Source organism: Pseudorasbora parva, chromosome 9, assembly GCF_024679245.1.
Source record: "Pseudorasbora parva isolate DD20220531a chromosome 9, ASM2467924v1, whole genome shotgun sequence".
NCBI classification, from domain to species: Eukaryota; Metazoa; Chordata; class Actinopteri; order Cypriniformes; family Gobionidae; genus Pseudorasbora; species Pseudorasbora parva.
The window spans coordinates 12,676,260-12,691,222 of NC_090180.1; the positions used below are offsets into that span (position 1 = coordinate 12,676,260).

At 36.7% G+C, this 14,963-nt stretch overlaps 1 protein-coding gene across 1 annotated transcript in view; it reads right to left on the minus strand.

Annotated features, from left to right (window-relative positions):
• The window catches only part of col11a1b (collagen, type XI, alpha 1b), a 97,816-nt gene that overhangs the window by 45,614 nt on the left and 37,239 nt on the right, over positions 1 to 14,963 (minus strand). Inside the window, exons 12-23 of the mRNA XM_067453969.1 lie at positions 13,555 to 13,629; positions 13,058 to 13,141; positions 12,747 to 12,803; positions 10,460 to 10,513; positions 8,828 to 8,881; positions 8,207 to 8,260; positions 7,219 to 7,272; positions 6,421 to 6,474; positions 6,274 to 6,318; positions 4,099 to 4,152; positions 3,969 to 4,013; positions 921 to 974 (exon numbers count right to left, since the gene is read on the minus strand). Coding sequence (XP_067310070.1) covers positions 921 to 974; positions 3,969 to 4,013; positions 4,099 to 4,152; positions 6,274 to 6,318; positions 6,421 to 6,474; positions 7,219 to 7,272; positions 8,207 to 8,260; positions 8,828 to 8,881; positions 10,460 to 10,513; positions 12,747 to 12,803; positions 13,058 to 13,141; positions 13,555 to 13,629 — 684 coding nt within the window. The remainder of the gene's footprint in view (positions 1 to 920; positions 975 to 3,968; positions 4,014 to 4,098; positions 4,153 to 6,273; positions 6,319 to 6,420; positions 6,475 to 7,218; positions 7,273 to 8,206; positions 8,261 to 8,827; positions 8,882 to 10,459; positions 10,514 to 12,746; positions 12,804 to 13,057; positions 13,142 to 13,554; positions 13,630 to 14,963) is intronic.

Genomic DNA, 14,963 nt, shown 5'->3' on the forward strand with positions numbered 1-14,963 from the left:
TTCTAAGTATTTCAATGACAGTTCATCCGGCTCTACATACTGAATACACATGGGAAAAAAGAGCAGGAAAGGAGAATTCAGGAGAATTAATGGACCCATAAAGTCATTAAACATGTGCTTTCCTTTCCTAAAATAGGAAATTTGGGTGGGAGATAATGGAAGGGGTGGTCTCTCTTTTTCTTGTAAACTAGCCAAAAAGGTATCGCTATTGTACATCACATGGATGAACATGATTTGCCACTTGCTAGTCAGTTGCGGATGGTATTGGGGGAGGGACTCTCATTCTAGAGAACATCTGATTGGACAAAAATGTGTGTAGTAGCTAAAACATGAATCATCAATATTCTTGGTCCATTTACACTACCGTTCAGAAGTTTAGGGTCAAATCAGTTTATAGTAAAAAAAGAAACATTGTGGTGCGTCTAAAATGTAATGGTAAAGCTGAATTTTCAGCAGCCAGTTTTCTAGTCTTCAGTGTCACATGATCCTCCAGAAATCCTTCTAATATGCTGATTTGCTGCTCAAGAAACATTTCTTATTATTATCAATGTTGTAAAATGCCGCTTAACATCTTTGTAGAGACAGCGATACATTTTTTGCTGGATATTTATTTGAAATAGAAAATGTTTGCAGCATTATAAAGGTATACATTTTTTTAAAGGATAAATTCCAATGTCATGCATCCTTGCTGAATAAAAGCATTACTTTCTTTTCAAAAAAAGAAAAGAAAAGAAAGTACTGACCCCAAACTTTTGAACAGCACTGTACATATATCTACAATAGGTAATTTTTGGTCAACTTTTAGGAGCACACTGATGTATGACCTCAAAGGTATTAGACAAAGATTAAAACAAGTTTTCTGAGAAAAAGACAGAGAGAGAAAAGAGCAGACAAAAGGTGATCGATTGACTGATACCTACATGTGGACCGGTGCTACCCTGTTGCCCAGGGGGTCCAGGCTCTCCTTGAGGACCCTGTTATAACATTTAATAGAAACACTTTAGTACACAACACTATCATTCCTACACTTCACTGCTCCAGGCAGCCTGACATTTTTGACAGATATAAAAAGCAGCCCCAATACCTCAAACTCCAAAAAATACTCAACATGTTGAACAACAGACACGTGTAAATTGCAAATCCATCTTTTTCCATTGGCCTTCCTTCCTGATTTGTACAGCCTACTATAATAAAATCTGTTATAGCAGCTTTTAACCACTGAGTAAGAGGAACAGGGATGGAGATGGGTAACATTTTTATAACAAACTGCATGCAGTAAGAAAGGCGGTTGTACTTAGATTGAGACCTTGAAAGAAAAGCTGCTAAAATAAGATGATTACACAAATTTGGTAATACTTTATTTTGATGGTCTACTAGTAACTCACTTTGCCACTACATGTAAACTAACTCTCTTTAGCATATTAGTGGACTGCCTGCTTGATATCTGCTAACATTTTATTTTCAAGGTCCCCCAACAGACATTCTATTGACTATAAGTAACTTTGCAAGTGTGTCAACTTATTCTACTAACCCGAACACAAACAGTCCCCTAACAATTAGTTGACATGTATTTTACAAGTTACTTATAGTTAGTAGAGTGTTTAAAGTGAACTATCGAAAAAAAAAAAAAAAAAAATTATATGAATTTTACATGAAATATATATATATTTCATTGAAATTAACTTAACTAATGAAATTATTTGATTTGCTAAGAAATTTAACCAAACATACTATACTTATATTGATGCCTAACTGTGCGCTATGTTTACAAAGCAGATAGAGCAACCATTGACTTCCACTGTATTTTTTCCCCTACTATGGTAGTGAACGGTTTCTCTATCTGCTTGGTTGCAAACATTTTTCCAAATATCTCATTTTGTCTTCAGCAGAACAAAGAAACTCATACAGGTTTGGAACAACATGAAGGAAAGTAAATTATGACAGAATTTTCATTTTTGGGTGAACTATCCCTTTAATGAAGCTAAACAACAGGAACACCTAATCACAAAATTAATGTTAACACAACCGGTTAAATCACTGTTGATTGATCATTTGCCTCATAATTAATTTTTTAATTCAGTGCTGGTGCTCTCTATAAATTCAAATGATTTCTAAAATTGATTTAGACTCAAATAAATAAAATAAAATGTACTTATCTAATTAGTTGCATTTTTATATATTTATTTAGTTTAATATTTATTTAGTTTTTAGCCAATCTCATAGACCAACTCCAATCCCTCACAGACCACAATTAATGAATAACCGAAAAAGAAACAATTAATGAACACTCAACGGCTAGAGAATATCCATAATGCACTGTGAGGGTCATGCCGATTTTATTCTCTTGTCTCGCCAGAAGACGCCACCTGCAGCTGAATCATCCATCCATTTTCCAAACCACTTGTCCAATGTGGGTACAGCGTAACATCAGAGTTATATCAGAGAAATGGCTTTTTAATTGATGAATCAATTGTTTACTGTTTATACATGCCAGTTTCCATGAGTTTAAGATACATATTTTCATTACTACTGGAGCTGCAAGTTTGCTAAGTTTCAAATGATTATTAAACAGAAGCACAAACTACGCAAAAGTAGCAGTCCTTCCTGCAAACTCAGTGTCCGAATTCGCTAACTCGTTTTCATTCAGTCCTTCAAGTGGACTATATTAGTGGACTAATGTAGGGAATAGTGAATGAGGGTATACAGTAGGTGGCGATTTCAAACACAGTTCTTGTATACCCTCATTCACGATTCCCTACATTAGTCCACAAATATAATTCACCTGAAGAAGTAAATGAAAACGAGTCTGTGAATTCGGACACCGGGTGCACCAGAAGGCCTGCCACTTTTGCATAGTAGTAATGAAAAGATTTATTTTGAACTCTGTTATGGAAACGATGTATGATTCCTACACTTACTGTATTGCATATTTTAGTGGCAGACTTCATACCTTCTATATTTTAGCGCTTCCAGGTCAAAGATTAGCTCACTTTTGCCAGGCCTACTGTGTTTCTCTTATCTAATAGCTTAATTTAGATGTGATCCTTGCTCGGGACAATAAACATGTTTCAGAGAGGTCAGAGGTGAAGGTAAAGGACAATTAACCAGGAAACTTCATGGGGCCTTAAAGGGTTAGTTCACCCAAAAATGAAATCTATGTCATTAATGACTCACCTTAATGATGTTCCACACCCGTAAGACCTCCGTTCATCTTCGTAAACACAGTTTAAGATATTTTATATTTAGTCCAAAAACATATGTAAGTATATGCACACTATACTGTCCATGTCCAGAAAGGGAATAAAAACATCATCAAAGTAGTCCATATGTGACATCCGTTGGTTTATTAGAATCTCTTGAAGCATCAAAAATACATTTTGGTCCAAAGATAACAAAAACTACGACTTTATTCAGCATTGTCTTCTCTTGTGGGTTTGTTTTCAATCCTCAAACAAAGATTTAAACGGTTATGAATTGATTCATGATTCAGATCTCCAATGTCATGTGATTTCAGCAGTTTGACACGCGATCCGAATCGCGAATCAATCCGCTGATTCATAACCATTTAAATATTTGTTTGAGGATTGAAAACAAACCCGGAAGAGAATACAATGCTGAATAAAGTCGTAGTTTTTGTTATTATGGGACCAAAATATTTTTTGGATGCTTCAAGAGATTCTAATGAACTAACTGATGTCACATATGGACTACTTTGATGAAGTTTTTATTCCCTTTCTGGACATGGACCGTATAGTGTGCATACACTTTGATACACTGCCGGACTAAATATAAAATATCTTAAACTGTGTTCTGAAGATGAACAGAGGTCTTACGGGTGTGGAACGACATTTGTGTGAGTCATTAATGACATCAATTTCATTTTTGTGTGAACTAACCCTTTAAGCTCAGAAGAGGCTCTCTATTCTGTTATAACCACACTATTAAAGAAGGGGAGTGGAAATTCTTACCATATTTCCTTTAGGGCCAGATGGTCCATCCAATCCAGGAAGACCCTGCATATGTATAACACAGCAGTGTCTAGTTGTGACTTTCATACAATTTGGATAGATGTAATTAAGAAGGTGTGGTGGTACATACACGCTGTCCAGCGGTACCAGGAGATCCTCTGGGGCCCAGCAGTCCTCTTGGACCCTGATGATCAACAAATGGACATGTCACAAGAATACATTATATTGTTATGTTGAATACAGGAGGTATTCAACCCTTTCCCCCATGCACATGATGGATAGAATATGAAGCATGGGCCCCCCTTCTACGTGTGTTGTACTTTGGGCTAACGCATTAAAAATATTGTGAGTTATATAATGAGATTACTTATTTTCTTAGTAACTAGTAAAGCAACACATTACTTTTAAATATCTAGCAAAATACCTGAGTTACTTTTTCAAATAAGTAATCCAAGTTACTTTATTTTCCCATTTATTTAATGACACCTCGTCTGTCCCCATTTTGAGATAAATTGAGAATAAGTGTTGAGGCATTGAGTGTGCTGTGCAAATATGATAGTTATAGTAATTCTAGGCATTTACTCATCACTTGCACAAAAACAGATTCAGTATTCCTCAAAAATTACTAACAACTGTGAAATAATATGCAAGCCTGCAATAACTCTTTGTAACATACTTTGTATTTAATGTTACTTTATAAGCCTGTCTTTGCTACTGCCATTCGATGAACGATTGTCAACCATTCGATGATCGAATTCAATCATACTAAGCCAAAACTTTAACGTTTCTTTACCCGTTATCTCTTTTCCTGCACACTAGAATGGCATAACAGACCCCTGCTCTGCTGTACAGGTGTGACATTTCCATTTCCTTCACTTTTGGTGTGAAAGGGCCTTCACACTTGCCAAAAATATAATTTTTATTTGTTGTTATTTCAATAAAACAAATAAGCAAGCCCCGCTGAGAAAACGCGTGTCTTGATTTCCCATATAATGCATGTGAATGGGGTCTAATTCTAATTAGACTTGATTGACATGCATTATACAAGCAACGGTTGGAGTTAAAAATCTTAATTTGTGTTCTACTGAAGAAACAAACACACCTACATCTTGGATGCCCTGGGGGTAAGCAGATAAACATCGGATTTTCATTTCTGGGTCAACTATCCCTTTAAGTCAGAGAACAAACTTATTTTTACAGTCAGAACAGAAAATGAGGTTAAAGAAAGGAATCCCTAAATATGCTTTTTATTACTTCATTTAAAATGGTTTAGAAACAACTATGTAAAACAGAAACAAAGGCAAATTGGGTTTTTGTTGAGGACCCAAAAGTTCACTAAATTTGCTGTGGGACTCGATCCAATTAGATTCCACGTCTTCAGGGCTGATTCTGGTATTTGTTAGATCTCTGCTGTTGGAGAGTATTTAGTCAAAGAGTGAGTGAAATATGTGAGACCATTAGTGTGTCGTGCGAAATAGAGAAATAAAGAGAACAAGAAAATAGAAACCTGCTAGGCTCCCTTCCTGTACAGAGCCATTACCTCAATGAGGAATAAATACTGAGATTTGAGGTGGAAAGAGCTGGGTGGGGCACACCTTAGGACGAGTGATTATAGCTAGGCATGAAATTAGGTGATTAACCCTCATTTTCTTTTCTGAGAGATCCAAAAGTCTCAAAAACATACTTAATGTTGATACTTCATGGATTTTCCCAAGTATCATACAAAAAGGCTATATTACTCTCTTACCCTCACCAGGACTGCATTTAATTAATAGAAAATACAGTAAAAACAGTAACATTGTCAAATATTATTACTATTTCAAATGTCTGTTTTCTATTTAATAAGTATATTATACTGTAATTTATTCCTCTGATGGAAAGCTGAATTTTCAGCATCATTATTTTTGTCTTCAGATTCATTGATTACTAGACAATAAAAAAAAAACTGAATTTATTTAAACTGTTTAAACGCGTAAATGCCTTTTAGTGTACCCTTGCAGAATAAAATTATTAATTTCTTTCAAGTAAAACAATCTTACTGACCTCCAAAATTGTAATGGTAGTATATATATATATATATATAGGAATTTGGATTTGTTTAGTTGTATGATTTAGTTATTTTTTTGCCAGAAGCTAACAGAAGCTACTTTATAATATTGGATAACAGTTATTTTTTTGCCAGAAGCTAACAGAAGCTACTTTATAATATTGGATAACAGTCATAAATCGCACTTATAATGCCTACGGATACTAAAAACGATTTGAAGTGAATACAAAAGTTCAAAGTCAAAATGGAGATGCTTACACTTTCTCCTGGCATTCCCCTCTGTCCGATCTCACCATCCTCGCCCTGCAAACAAGAGCACAAACAGGCTTGCCAACAGTCCAGTGTGTAAGTACATACAAATCTAAATAAAAATGAGATAATGGTGTGTCACTTGGACAAACGCACCCTTGGTCCGTCCTCTCCTGGAGGGCCTGGTAGGCCGATGGGACCTATCTCACCCTGAAAGGAAACGAAAGAGATGAAATAACAGAGAGAGAAAAAGAGTAAATGTATTATTACCGTCCCTGCCTGCCTGCTTTTGGCTCAGTGCATTGTTAGGGCCCATGACCACTATTTATAAGACTGCATCTCTATAAGAAGAGGCTATAACATAGCGGGGCCTGTAATTACCCAGGGCAGGATTAGGAGGATAGCACTCTGTCTGGAAATATACACAGCTCCCCCTGTGATCTGCGGGCCTCTTTCACTGCATCGGCCCAGGCCAAGCAAGCCACACTCTGCTGTGCCTATCGAGGGCAGCCTTCATTTGCCAGAGGAGAGCTAGCACGCCAAACAACCCCCCTTGACACTATAATGAGGTCAACTTCTCCTGCCACTAAGACTGTCAGCACGCTAAACAAAATGTACAGCAGCAGACATGGAATATTTTTATAATGTACAAGTCTTGGCCTTGGCAGGAGTCGACAAGAAGGGCTTCAAGCGGAGTTAACTAAATACAGTAGATTCAGTAGGAAAACTGCCGCTGAGGAATAAAATGAAACCAGGCAAGAATTGTTCCCATAATCATAAAGCACTGTTTGAAACAAGCTGGAAGTTTGATAATTGAGCATTAAAAGACATTTTTATCACGGGTGGTGGTCAGGCTTGCCTTTTGCTGTCTAGAACAATTCGGTTTCATTTCAGCTATTACATCAATGACGGGGAACTAAGTATGAGATTTCTTACGAATAGTTCAGCACTTACTCTGTGTCCCTTCTCACCAGGTAAACCAGGAAGCCCATCAAATCCTCTGTCCCCCTGTTAGACAGCAACCGCAATGAGAATAAAAATAGAGCTGCCAATAGAGATGTCAAAGTTCACATAATGCATAATGTATGGAAGCTTGTTTCCACCACAGAATAAAAAAATAAAAAAGGTCATGTGACTTTTTATCTCACAATTTAGACTTTTTTTCTTGAGATTGCATGATATAAAGTCGCTATTGCTTATAAAGTTATAGAGTTATAAAGTCAGAACTGCGTGATATAGTCGCATGTGCGAGTTTATACCTCACAATTCAGACTTTATTTCTTGACTATATCACCCAATTCTGACCTTATAACTCACAATTCTGAGAAAAAAAGTCAGAATTGTGAGATGTAAACTCACAGTTGTGAGATAAATGTTTTATTCTGTGGCAGAAACAAATTTCCATAATAATGTTTTGTGCACTTATTAATGTGATCATGAATATTATTTATTATAAACATAATTATACTTAAAACATTATAAATGAAAATGAGATATCCTTAAAAAATATATTTAATTATGAATTTGTTTAATTTTACCAATTCGTTTTGCTAAGTATCGGATACCTAATTTTTAAAATATTTTTTATCTCAAAGGATAAAATGAATAATCATAGCCACTAAACATTAATATTTTAGGCCTCAACTGCTAATTATTAGACTGTTGTTTTTGTTTATTATTTATTACTTTAGAACATCGTTTAATTTAAATTAATTATCAATCATCATATAATCACATTATAATAAATAAATAAATGTTTCATTAATTACATTATTGTTGTTATTTATTATAATTTTGTAATTATTTTTAACGGGTACAAATTAACTCACTTCAAAATCAATAATTATATGACAAACAGTAACAAACATCCCTACTGATTTCTGAAACCGTGATCAATGCTAACTGTGTTAAAGTGGAGGTTTTGAGTCAGAGATCATTTTACCTTGGCTCCTGATTCTCCAGGAATTCCTCTGGCTCCATCGGCTCCGTTTCGGCCCTGTAAAACCAGGTCGCATCATCAGCCCGATGCTATGTTCTATGAGCAGGTTAATGTGCTTAACATATGTTTTAAACAACTGCAGAATCAATGCGAGACAGGGGATGACGTGAAGTGAGCGAATTCACCTCAAAGACAACCTAAATAAGGTGTGTTGAGTCTACAGCACGTTTGAGTAGCGAGTTATTGTGGCAATTTGACTCATTTATAACGAAACTGTGAATAAACTGTGTCAAAGGAGAATCTGAGAAACGTTTGGCACCAAAACTGGCAGATGTGGATGCGAATCCAACGGACATCTGTCATTCTGTTAAGCTGAAACAGGTAAATTAAGGTCAAGGCTAATAGACACAGACAGTTTCACGGAAAATCTGGTGCAGGGTTGGAGCGTGAACAGTGGGCTACTTGCGTAGAGGCTTTCAGCTTCGTTTTGCCAGAGTACTTCAGCAGCAGTATTGCAGATGTATTAAGTATATGTCACCTTTTTGCCTTTTCAACTTTAATGTCATGTTGTGTGGAAGACAAGAGACAAAATGACAGCACAAGCAGATTTTTTCCAATTCTTACCCTCTTGCCTGCTTTTCCAGGTGGTCCAATAGGGCCTTGAAGTCCTCTTGGTCCCTTAAAAAACACACAGAATTCTGTAATGAAAGTGTCTACCTCCTTTTTGACAAGTTAAAAAACTGTAACATTACTTTTAAAGCATTTGTGAACAGCGTTATTTTTATGTAAAGTAACACTTACAGTTCAACACTTTTTCCTCATGGTCAGCTGACTGAGACTCTGTGCTCCAGGGTAGAAGCTCATATGTTTTTTACACTAGAAAGTGCTATTTTATCATGGACAAGTGTTTATGCCCCCGACATATTTTGCATTCAATTGCAATAAGCTATACCTCGAACAGCAACAAGCTAATTGTTTTGACAGCGTTAAAGTTTATGGGGCTGCACCTGTGGGCTCCGAGGCAGAGCAAATCTGTTCATTTATCTGCAACAAATAATGACTACAACTGCATTCCACTGAAGCACGAGTTTATTTCTTATTTAACAGCAGTATTTCAGAGTGGGCTGAAAGCGCTCTGATAGGCATGACCAGTGGTGCCAGTAGCGCGTTACTCTAATTACTTTTTCCCAGTAACGAGTAATCTAACGCATAACAATTTCCAAACCAGTAATCACATTAAAGTAACTTATCCAAGTCACTGTGAGTTACTATTTTAGTCATTTTCCTTGGTAAAAAATAAAAAATATATATATTTTTGCTTTCTTCTTGCATCTCGGGGATAGTATTTTTTCAGGAAATATTTTTTTATTTCAACTTAAAATGTCAGGAGATACATTGTTGACGTTACTGTTAAAAATGCACTTCCAATAAAGTGAGTGTTGGCAAAAACGGTTGTCATTTCTATGTTTAGGCGGCAGGGGTGTTGCCGGCAACTGCTAAATGTAACTAATAAAGTAACTTGTAATCTTACTTAGTTACTTTTAAAATCAAGTAATCTGTAAAGTAACTAAATTACTTTTTAAAGGAGTAATCAGTAATCAGATTACTTTTTTCAAAGTAACTGTGGCAACACTGAGCATGACACGCTTTCCACAACTACAATATCTCCTTCAATGTAGCGCATCTTAAAGAACCGCTGTGGTGAAAATTTAGTTTTTAATGTTGTTTGTATGTATGTCTGTGTTTTTTTTAATATGCCTTAATACAAACCATATGCAAATTCACACGTAAACACACCATTGCAGAGTAGTTTCTCCTTAAAAGTCCAGTGAACCAAAAACCAGTAAGATTTGAAATGAATGGCATTTCTTACGTCACAAACTAGCTGTAACCAATCACGTCAATGTGCGGATGGCTTTATTAGCTTATCATCATTACTATGCTGTGAAGCAGGGGAGTCTCAAGAGAAGCCAGGTTATCCCAGAATATTATTTTGTTGATATGAAGAATCGTGTACATTTAGCAATATAGCGGGTGAATTATGTATTTAATGTAACCTATATTACAATGTTATGTTGAACTATGGCTTTCTCCACTGATGTTCTAAGTTGTTCAAAGCATTTCTAAGAATACTAATTTTAATTTGTCAGGTAATATGTTTCAGGAATACTCTGAGCATCATTCTACACTGTAAATTAAAATTACAAAAATGACAGTAGCTAAAAGTAGGCCGCTAAAGTCTGAAGAGACAGTCACCTGTGGGCCAGAATCTCCACTTTCCCCTTTAGCACCAGGTGCACCAGGACCACCCTGAAACACACACATACAGATGAGTTTTACGTCTCACACACCTTTCTAAACACCAATATCATATGCGAGGAGCTGTGTTTGGGTCACACGCTGGCAACCCAAACACATTCCTCTTCCATTGCTTTTAAAGGGCATTTGATTCAGAGGCAGCTGTGGAAAAGAATGAGAGAAATTCTAGAGGCATTCTTATTATGGTTTCATCTCAAATAGATGAAATACAGCAACACAATAATGACAAAAGAAATTTGAGAAGGGAACGTGAAAAAAACAGCAGACAGATTGAAAGCACATCAGCACCGAAAAGCTGTTCACTTTCTGGTTATAAATCATAGAGGTGAATGTATGTAACATATGTTTCTATCAGTGTTTGTGTGATGATGTCAGATGGAGGAAGTTCAAAAGGAAGATATGGGAAAAGACATTAATGAAGGTAAATCTTGGCATGCATGTGGCTTTTAGATTATGTTTATTTAAAGAGCAGACTCATCTGTGTTCCTCATCTATATTGCAAAAAATAAATAGGTAAATATATAAATAAAATGTATTTAAACTAAAAAAGCATCACAATTTCTGAACTTTTTGTTCACAAATTAATTTCATTGTACATTATATAATTGCATTAGGGTTATCAATATATTGTTTTTTTATAAATTTATTAAATTGCACAATTATCGTGAAAAAAATACTACGCCATTTATCTCATTAAACATTAACTTTTTCATAATTTACTATATCCAAAGTAAACAATCAGATTGAAGGGTGATTCTCACAAAACTGTATTTTCTGCAAGCTTTTAAGGATCATATGAGACTAAAAAAGACGCCAAATAACGAAATATAAGGAGTCCATATAATTCTATTATATAATACACACCTAAGCACCCATGAAAAAAAACATTACATAAAAAAACATTACATAATTCACAGTGTATAGTATGTGTACAGAGCAACAACAACGAACGAGATTGTTTTAATGTTAGACGTCAAGCTGTGATACCGAACAGAACGCCAAAAGAGGAGCAGTTCTAAAGCGTAAAGTAGAGATGAGCCGACCGTTGCCATCTTGCCAGTGCTTCATTTCATGTCACGCCCGAATAACAGAAAATGAGCAAAGCGGCGGGACGGGGGTGGAGCTGAAGTGACGCAATTACTAACATACAGCAGATGGCTATCCACCTGTTACTCAAAGTGGGCACACCCGCAATTATGCAGAACTTTAAGGCTTCATATAATGTAAACAAATAAATTATGAAAAAAAATTAACCCCCTCACTGCTGTCATGAAGGGCCAAATGAAGTCTGCACTTTCCCAATGTAATGCCGCTTTGACTGCCGGAAAGAAGTCCGTTGCGTAACCCGCACCAGTGCGGTCTCGGCAGAAGTGAGCGTCTACGGCGTATATTAACCTCGAAGGGGGGCACTCGAGAGCACCCTTCTGAGACCTAAAAGGACAAATGGGACACCCTGCGGTCTCGCGGACTTAACGGACAGTGCACATGAAGTGTGCCAATAGTACAGGGCCTTAGAGAATGTTTCTTCCTCCATGGGTTACAGGTCCTGTAGATCCTCAGTGTGAATGTGATAAAATCCCGACTTCTATCATCATCTAACTGCATGACGAAAATTACGTTAATGACGCAGCTTCACATACTTCTGTAAGTTATTTGCACTAAATGTGATTAATTGTTTTAAAGCGTTAACGAATTTAAATTAATTGCATTTGTTAACAAGTTAACATTGAAAGCCCTCATTTTTATACAAGTTTGTAAAATTGTTTAAATAATTAATTTACTTAATTGGGACAACACAAATAGTATTCGTAAGCTATAACTGGATGTACAAAAATACAGATTCAGATCGTCATCGACACACTGGCAACAGATTAATAAAAAAATTTAAGCTAACATCATCCATTGACACCATTCATTTATGTTTTTTTATATAAATATATTCTGCTTTATAAGAATATATTCTTATAAAGCAGAACATATGAATGAATGAATGAATGAATGAATGAATGAATGAATGAATGAATGAATGAATGAATGAATGAATGAATGAAAGAACATTAGGTAAAAAGCAACATTTTCTAAAAACATTATACAGTATTATATTATACAGGTATTATACAGTAATATAATTAATTTAGCTGAAAATGCATAATTTAATTACATTACATTTTTTTCCTAAATATTTTGAATTTTTATGCATGTCAGTTAAAGATGGGACACTTACCACAGGGCCAGAGCGCCCTGTCAATCCCATTGGACCAGGTGCTCCCCTCATAGTCAACTGCAGGAATAAAACAAATAATCAAAAAATATATATATATAATAAAGATGGCAAAGCTGACATTAACTGCAGTAGAGTACATAAGTTGAATTACTGCCAGTGGGTACATTTTCATGTACCGTAGAGTGTTATGAGAACTATAAACCTGTCTTGGTTTTAACAGTCGCTTTAAACTTGCTCATATACATTATCTGCACCTAACACACTTGTTTCAGCCAAAAAAATATTTTAAGGCAACATGAATGGGTACACACCCGGGCCTGGGCAAGGATGGCTTGGGCCTGAGCTTCTTGTGCCGTCACCACTGGACCTTTTGAAGATTCTCCACCAGCGCGGAACTGTCAGAGAAACATGCACAAACACAGAAATCGCAAGTTTATTTCAGTACTTTTACTGCACACTGGAATTTAGAGGAGCCACTGGAGTCGCTACAGCATACAGTGGCCTCGTCAGTCTTGTCATTATGGGTTTACATCTGGGCTGTAAAGTGCCAATTTGTGTAAAGTTACGGTAGGCGGCTGGGTGTAGCGTGAGTGCAGTGGGGTTACTGGGTGGGGTTGGGGCTCTTCACAGCTGTAACAATTCATAACCCGCTTGGACGTTTGCAATGACAGTAATTTGTCCGATGTTAGAGGAAGTGGCCATTTGCATCTAATCTGAGATCATTTTGGTGGTTTTTCTAAGATTAAGGGCTGGAAAATCTTGTCCCTAATCAGAATCATTTATAAATGTATGGGTTGGACAAGCTTACCGGCAACATGAGGATGGTGCCAGAGGGCCCCGGAGCTCCATCTGCGCCTGGCAAACCCGGACGACCAGGAGGACCCTGCGAAAAGAAAAGGAGGAGGGAGAGCAGAAGGAAATGAGGCATAAAGCATGTGGGAAATGAACGTGTAAATGGCTAGACAAAAAAAGAAAACTATAGGCATGGAAAGAGCATCAGGACTGCTTCTTTGAAGTTTAAAATACACACCAGCCAATGAAAAAATACTGTAGGATCATTTTAAATTGTCAGTTAGGTAACATAAATCTCCTCAAATTCCCTAAACAGTTCACATAAACAAAATCACAAAAGCTTCACTGAACTGTTTACAGAAAAAAAAAATGCTGTGGCACTTTCACAAATTGCACCTAAACTGCAGGAGATTTCCGCAGCGATCCTTACACGAAATCAAAAATAGCTAATGTGCTAAAGCCCAGTTATTATCCCATAAAAATACACTTAGGTTTATTTCGCTTTATATTTATACTGAGGTTTATGTATGTTTTGTGTTGTTTATAGTTCCTTTCATTGTGTTGTTTATTTGTGTGTGCGCGCTCGTAACGAAACTGACACCCCACAAAGGACTATAACGCATACACACACACATATGATGGAATGCTGCTAGGGTAGTTTTGTGAAGAGATCTCTTTAGCAGGCATGTCACGCTCCTCTTGTAGACGGCTCACTTTAAATTGTTCCCATATGACGGTGTAATTGTGCAAGTGTGTGCGTGTGTATTGTGAAGGCTGGGCAAACGTCCCTTCTAGTATGTAACATACACACTGACACCTAGCACAATTGTGCTTCCGTATATATAGCAAGGAGAATGTGTGGTGTAAAAGGGTCAGGCGATCAAGAGAAGTGGCCATCGTTGTCAATTATGTATTTTCATCGACACAGTTTGGCTTCATATGAGAAGAAACTGATTGACATCAAAGTGAGACTGGGAAATCGCTTTCTCTCATGGACAATAATCTCTTTGTGCTGGGAGATGCAGGACAGTGATGGTGGGAGTGCCTTTCCCAGAATGCAATGGTAGGGTTAACTCTGCGGGAGGTGGGAGAGGAGGCCAAGCTCCACCACGTAAAGAGGGGGGGGGAAATCCAGCTGTTTGTTTGTATGGAGGACAGCTATTCTCTGTGCAATAATCAACACAGCGCATTTACAATCTTGAAAAATGGTGCGAACAGCTCCAGAAATAAGGATCAATGGGAGAATAAGTATGTGTTAATGTGTATTAGAGGTTATAAGGTCTGCTGGTCTTCTGTAAGTGTTGTTAGTGTGAGGATTTATGAGCAGATCTGGTTTCAACGTGGTCTCCCAGGTCTTTCTAATTTATATATCTGCTCGTTCACATAGTTACGACATTCTGCTTGTCATTAGCTTATTCTCTTGAA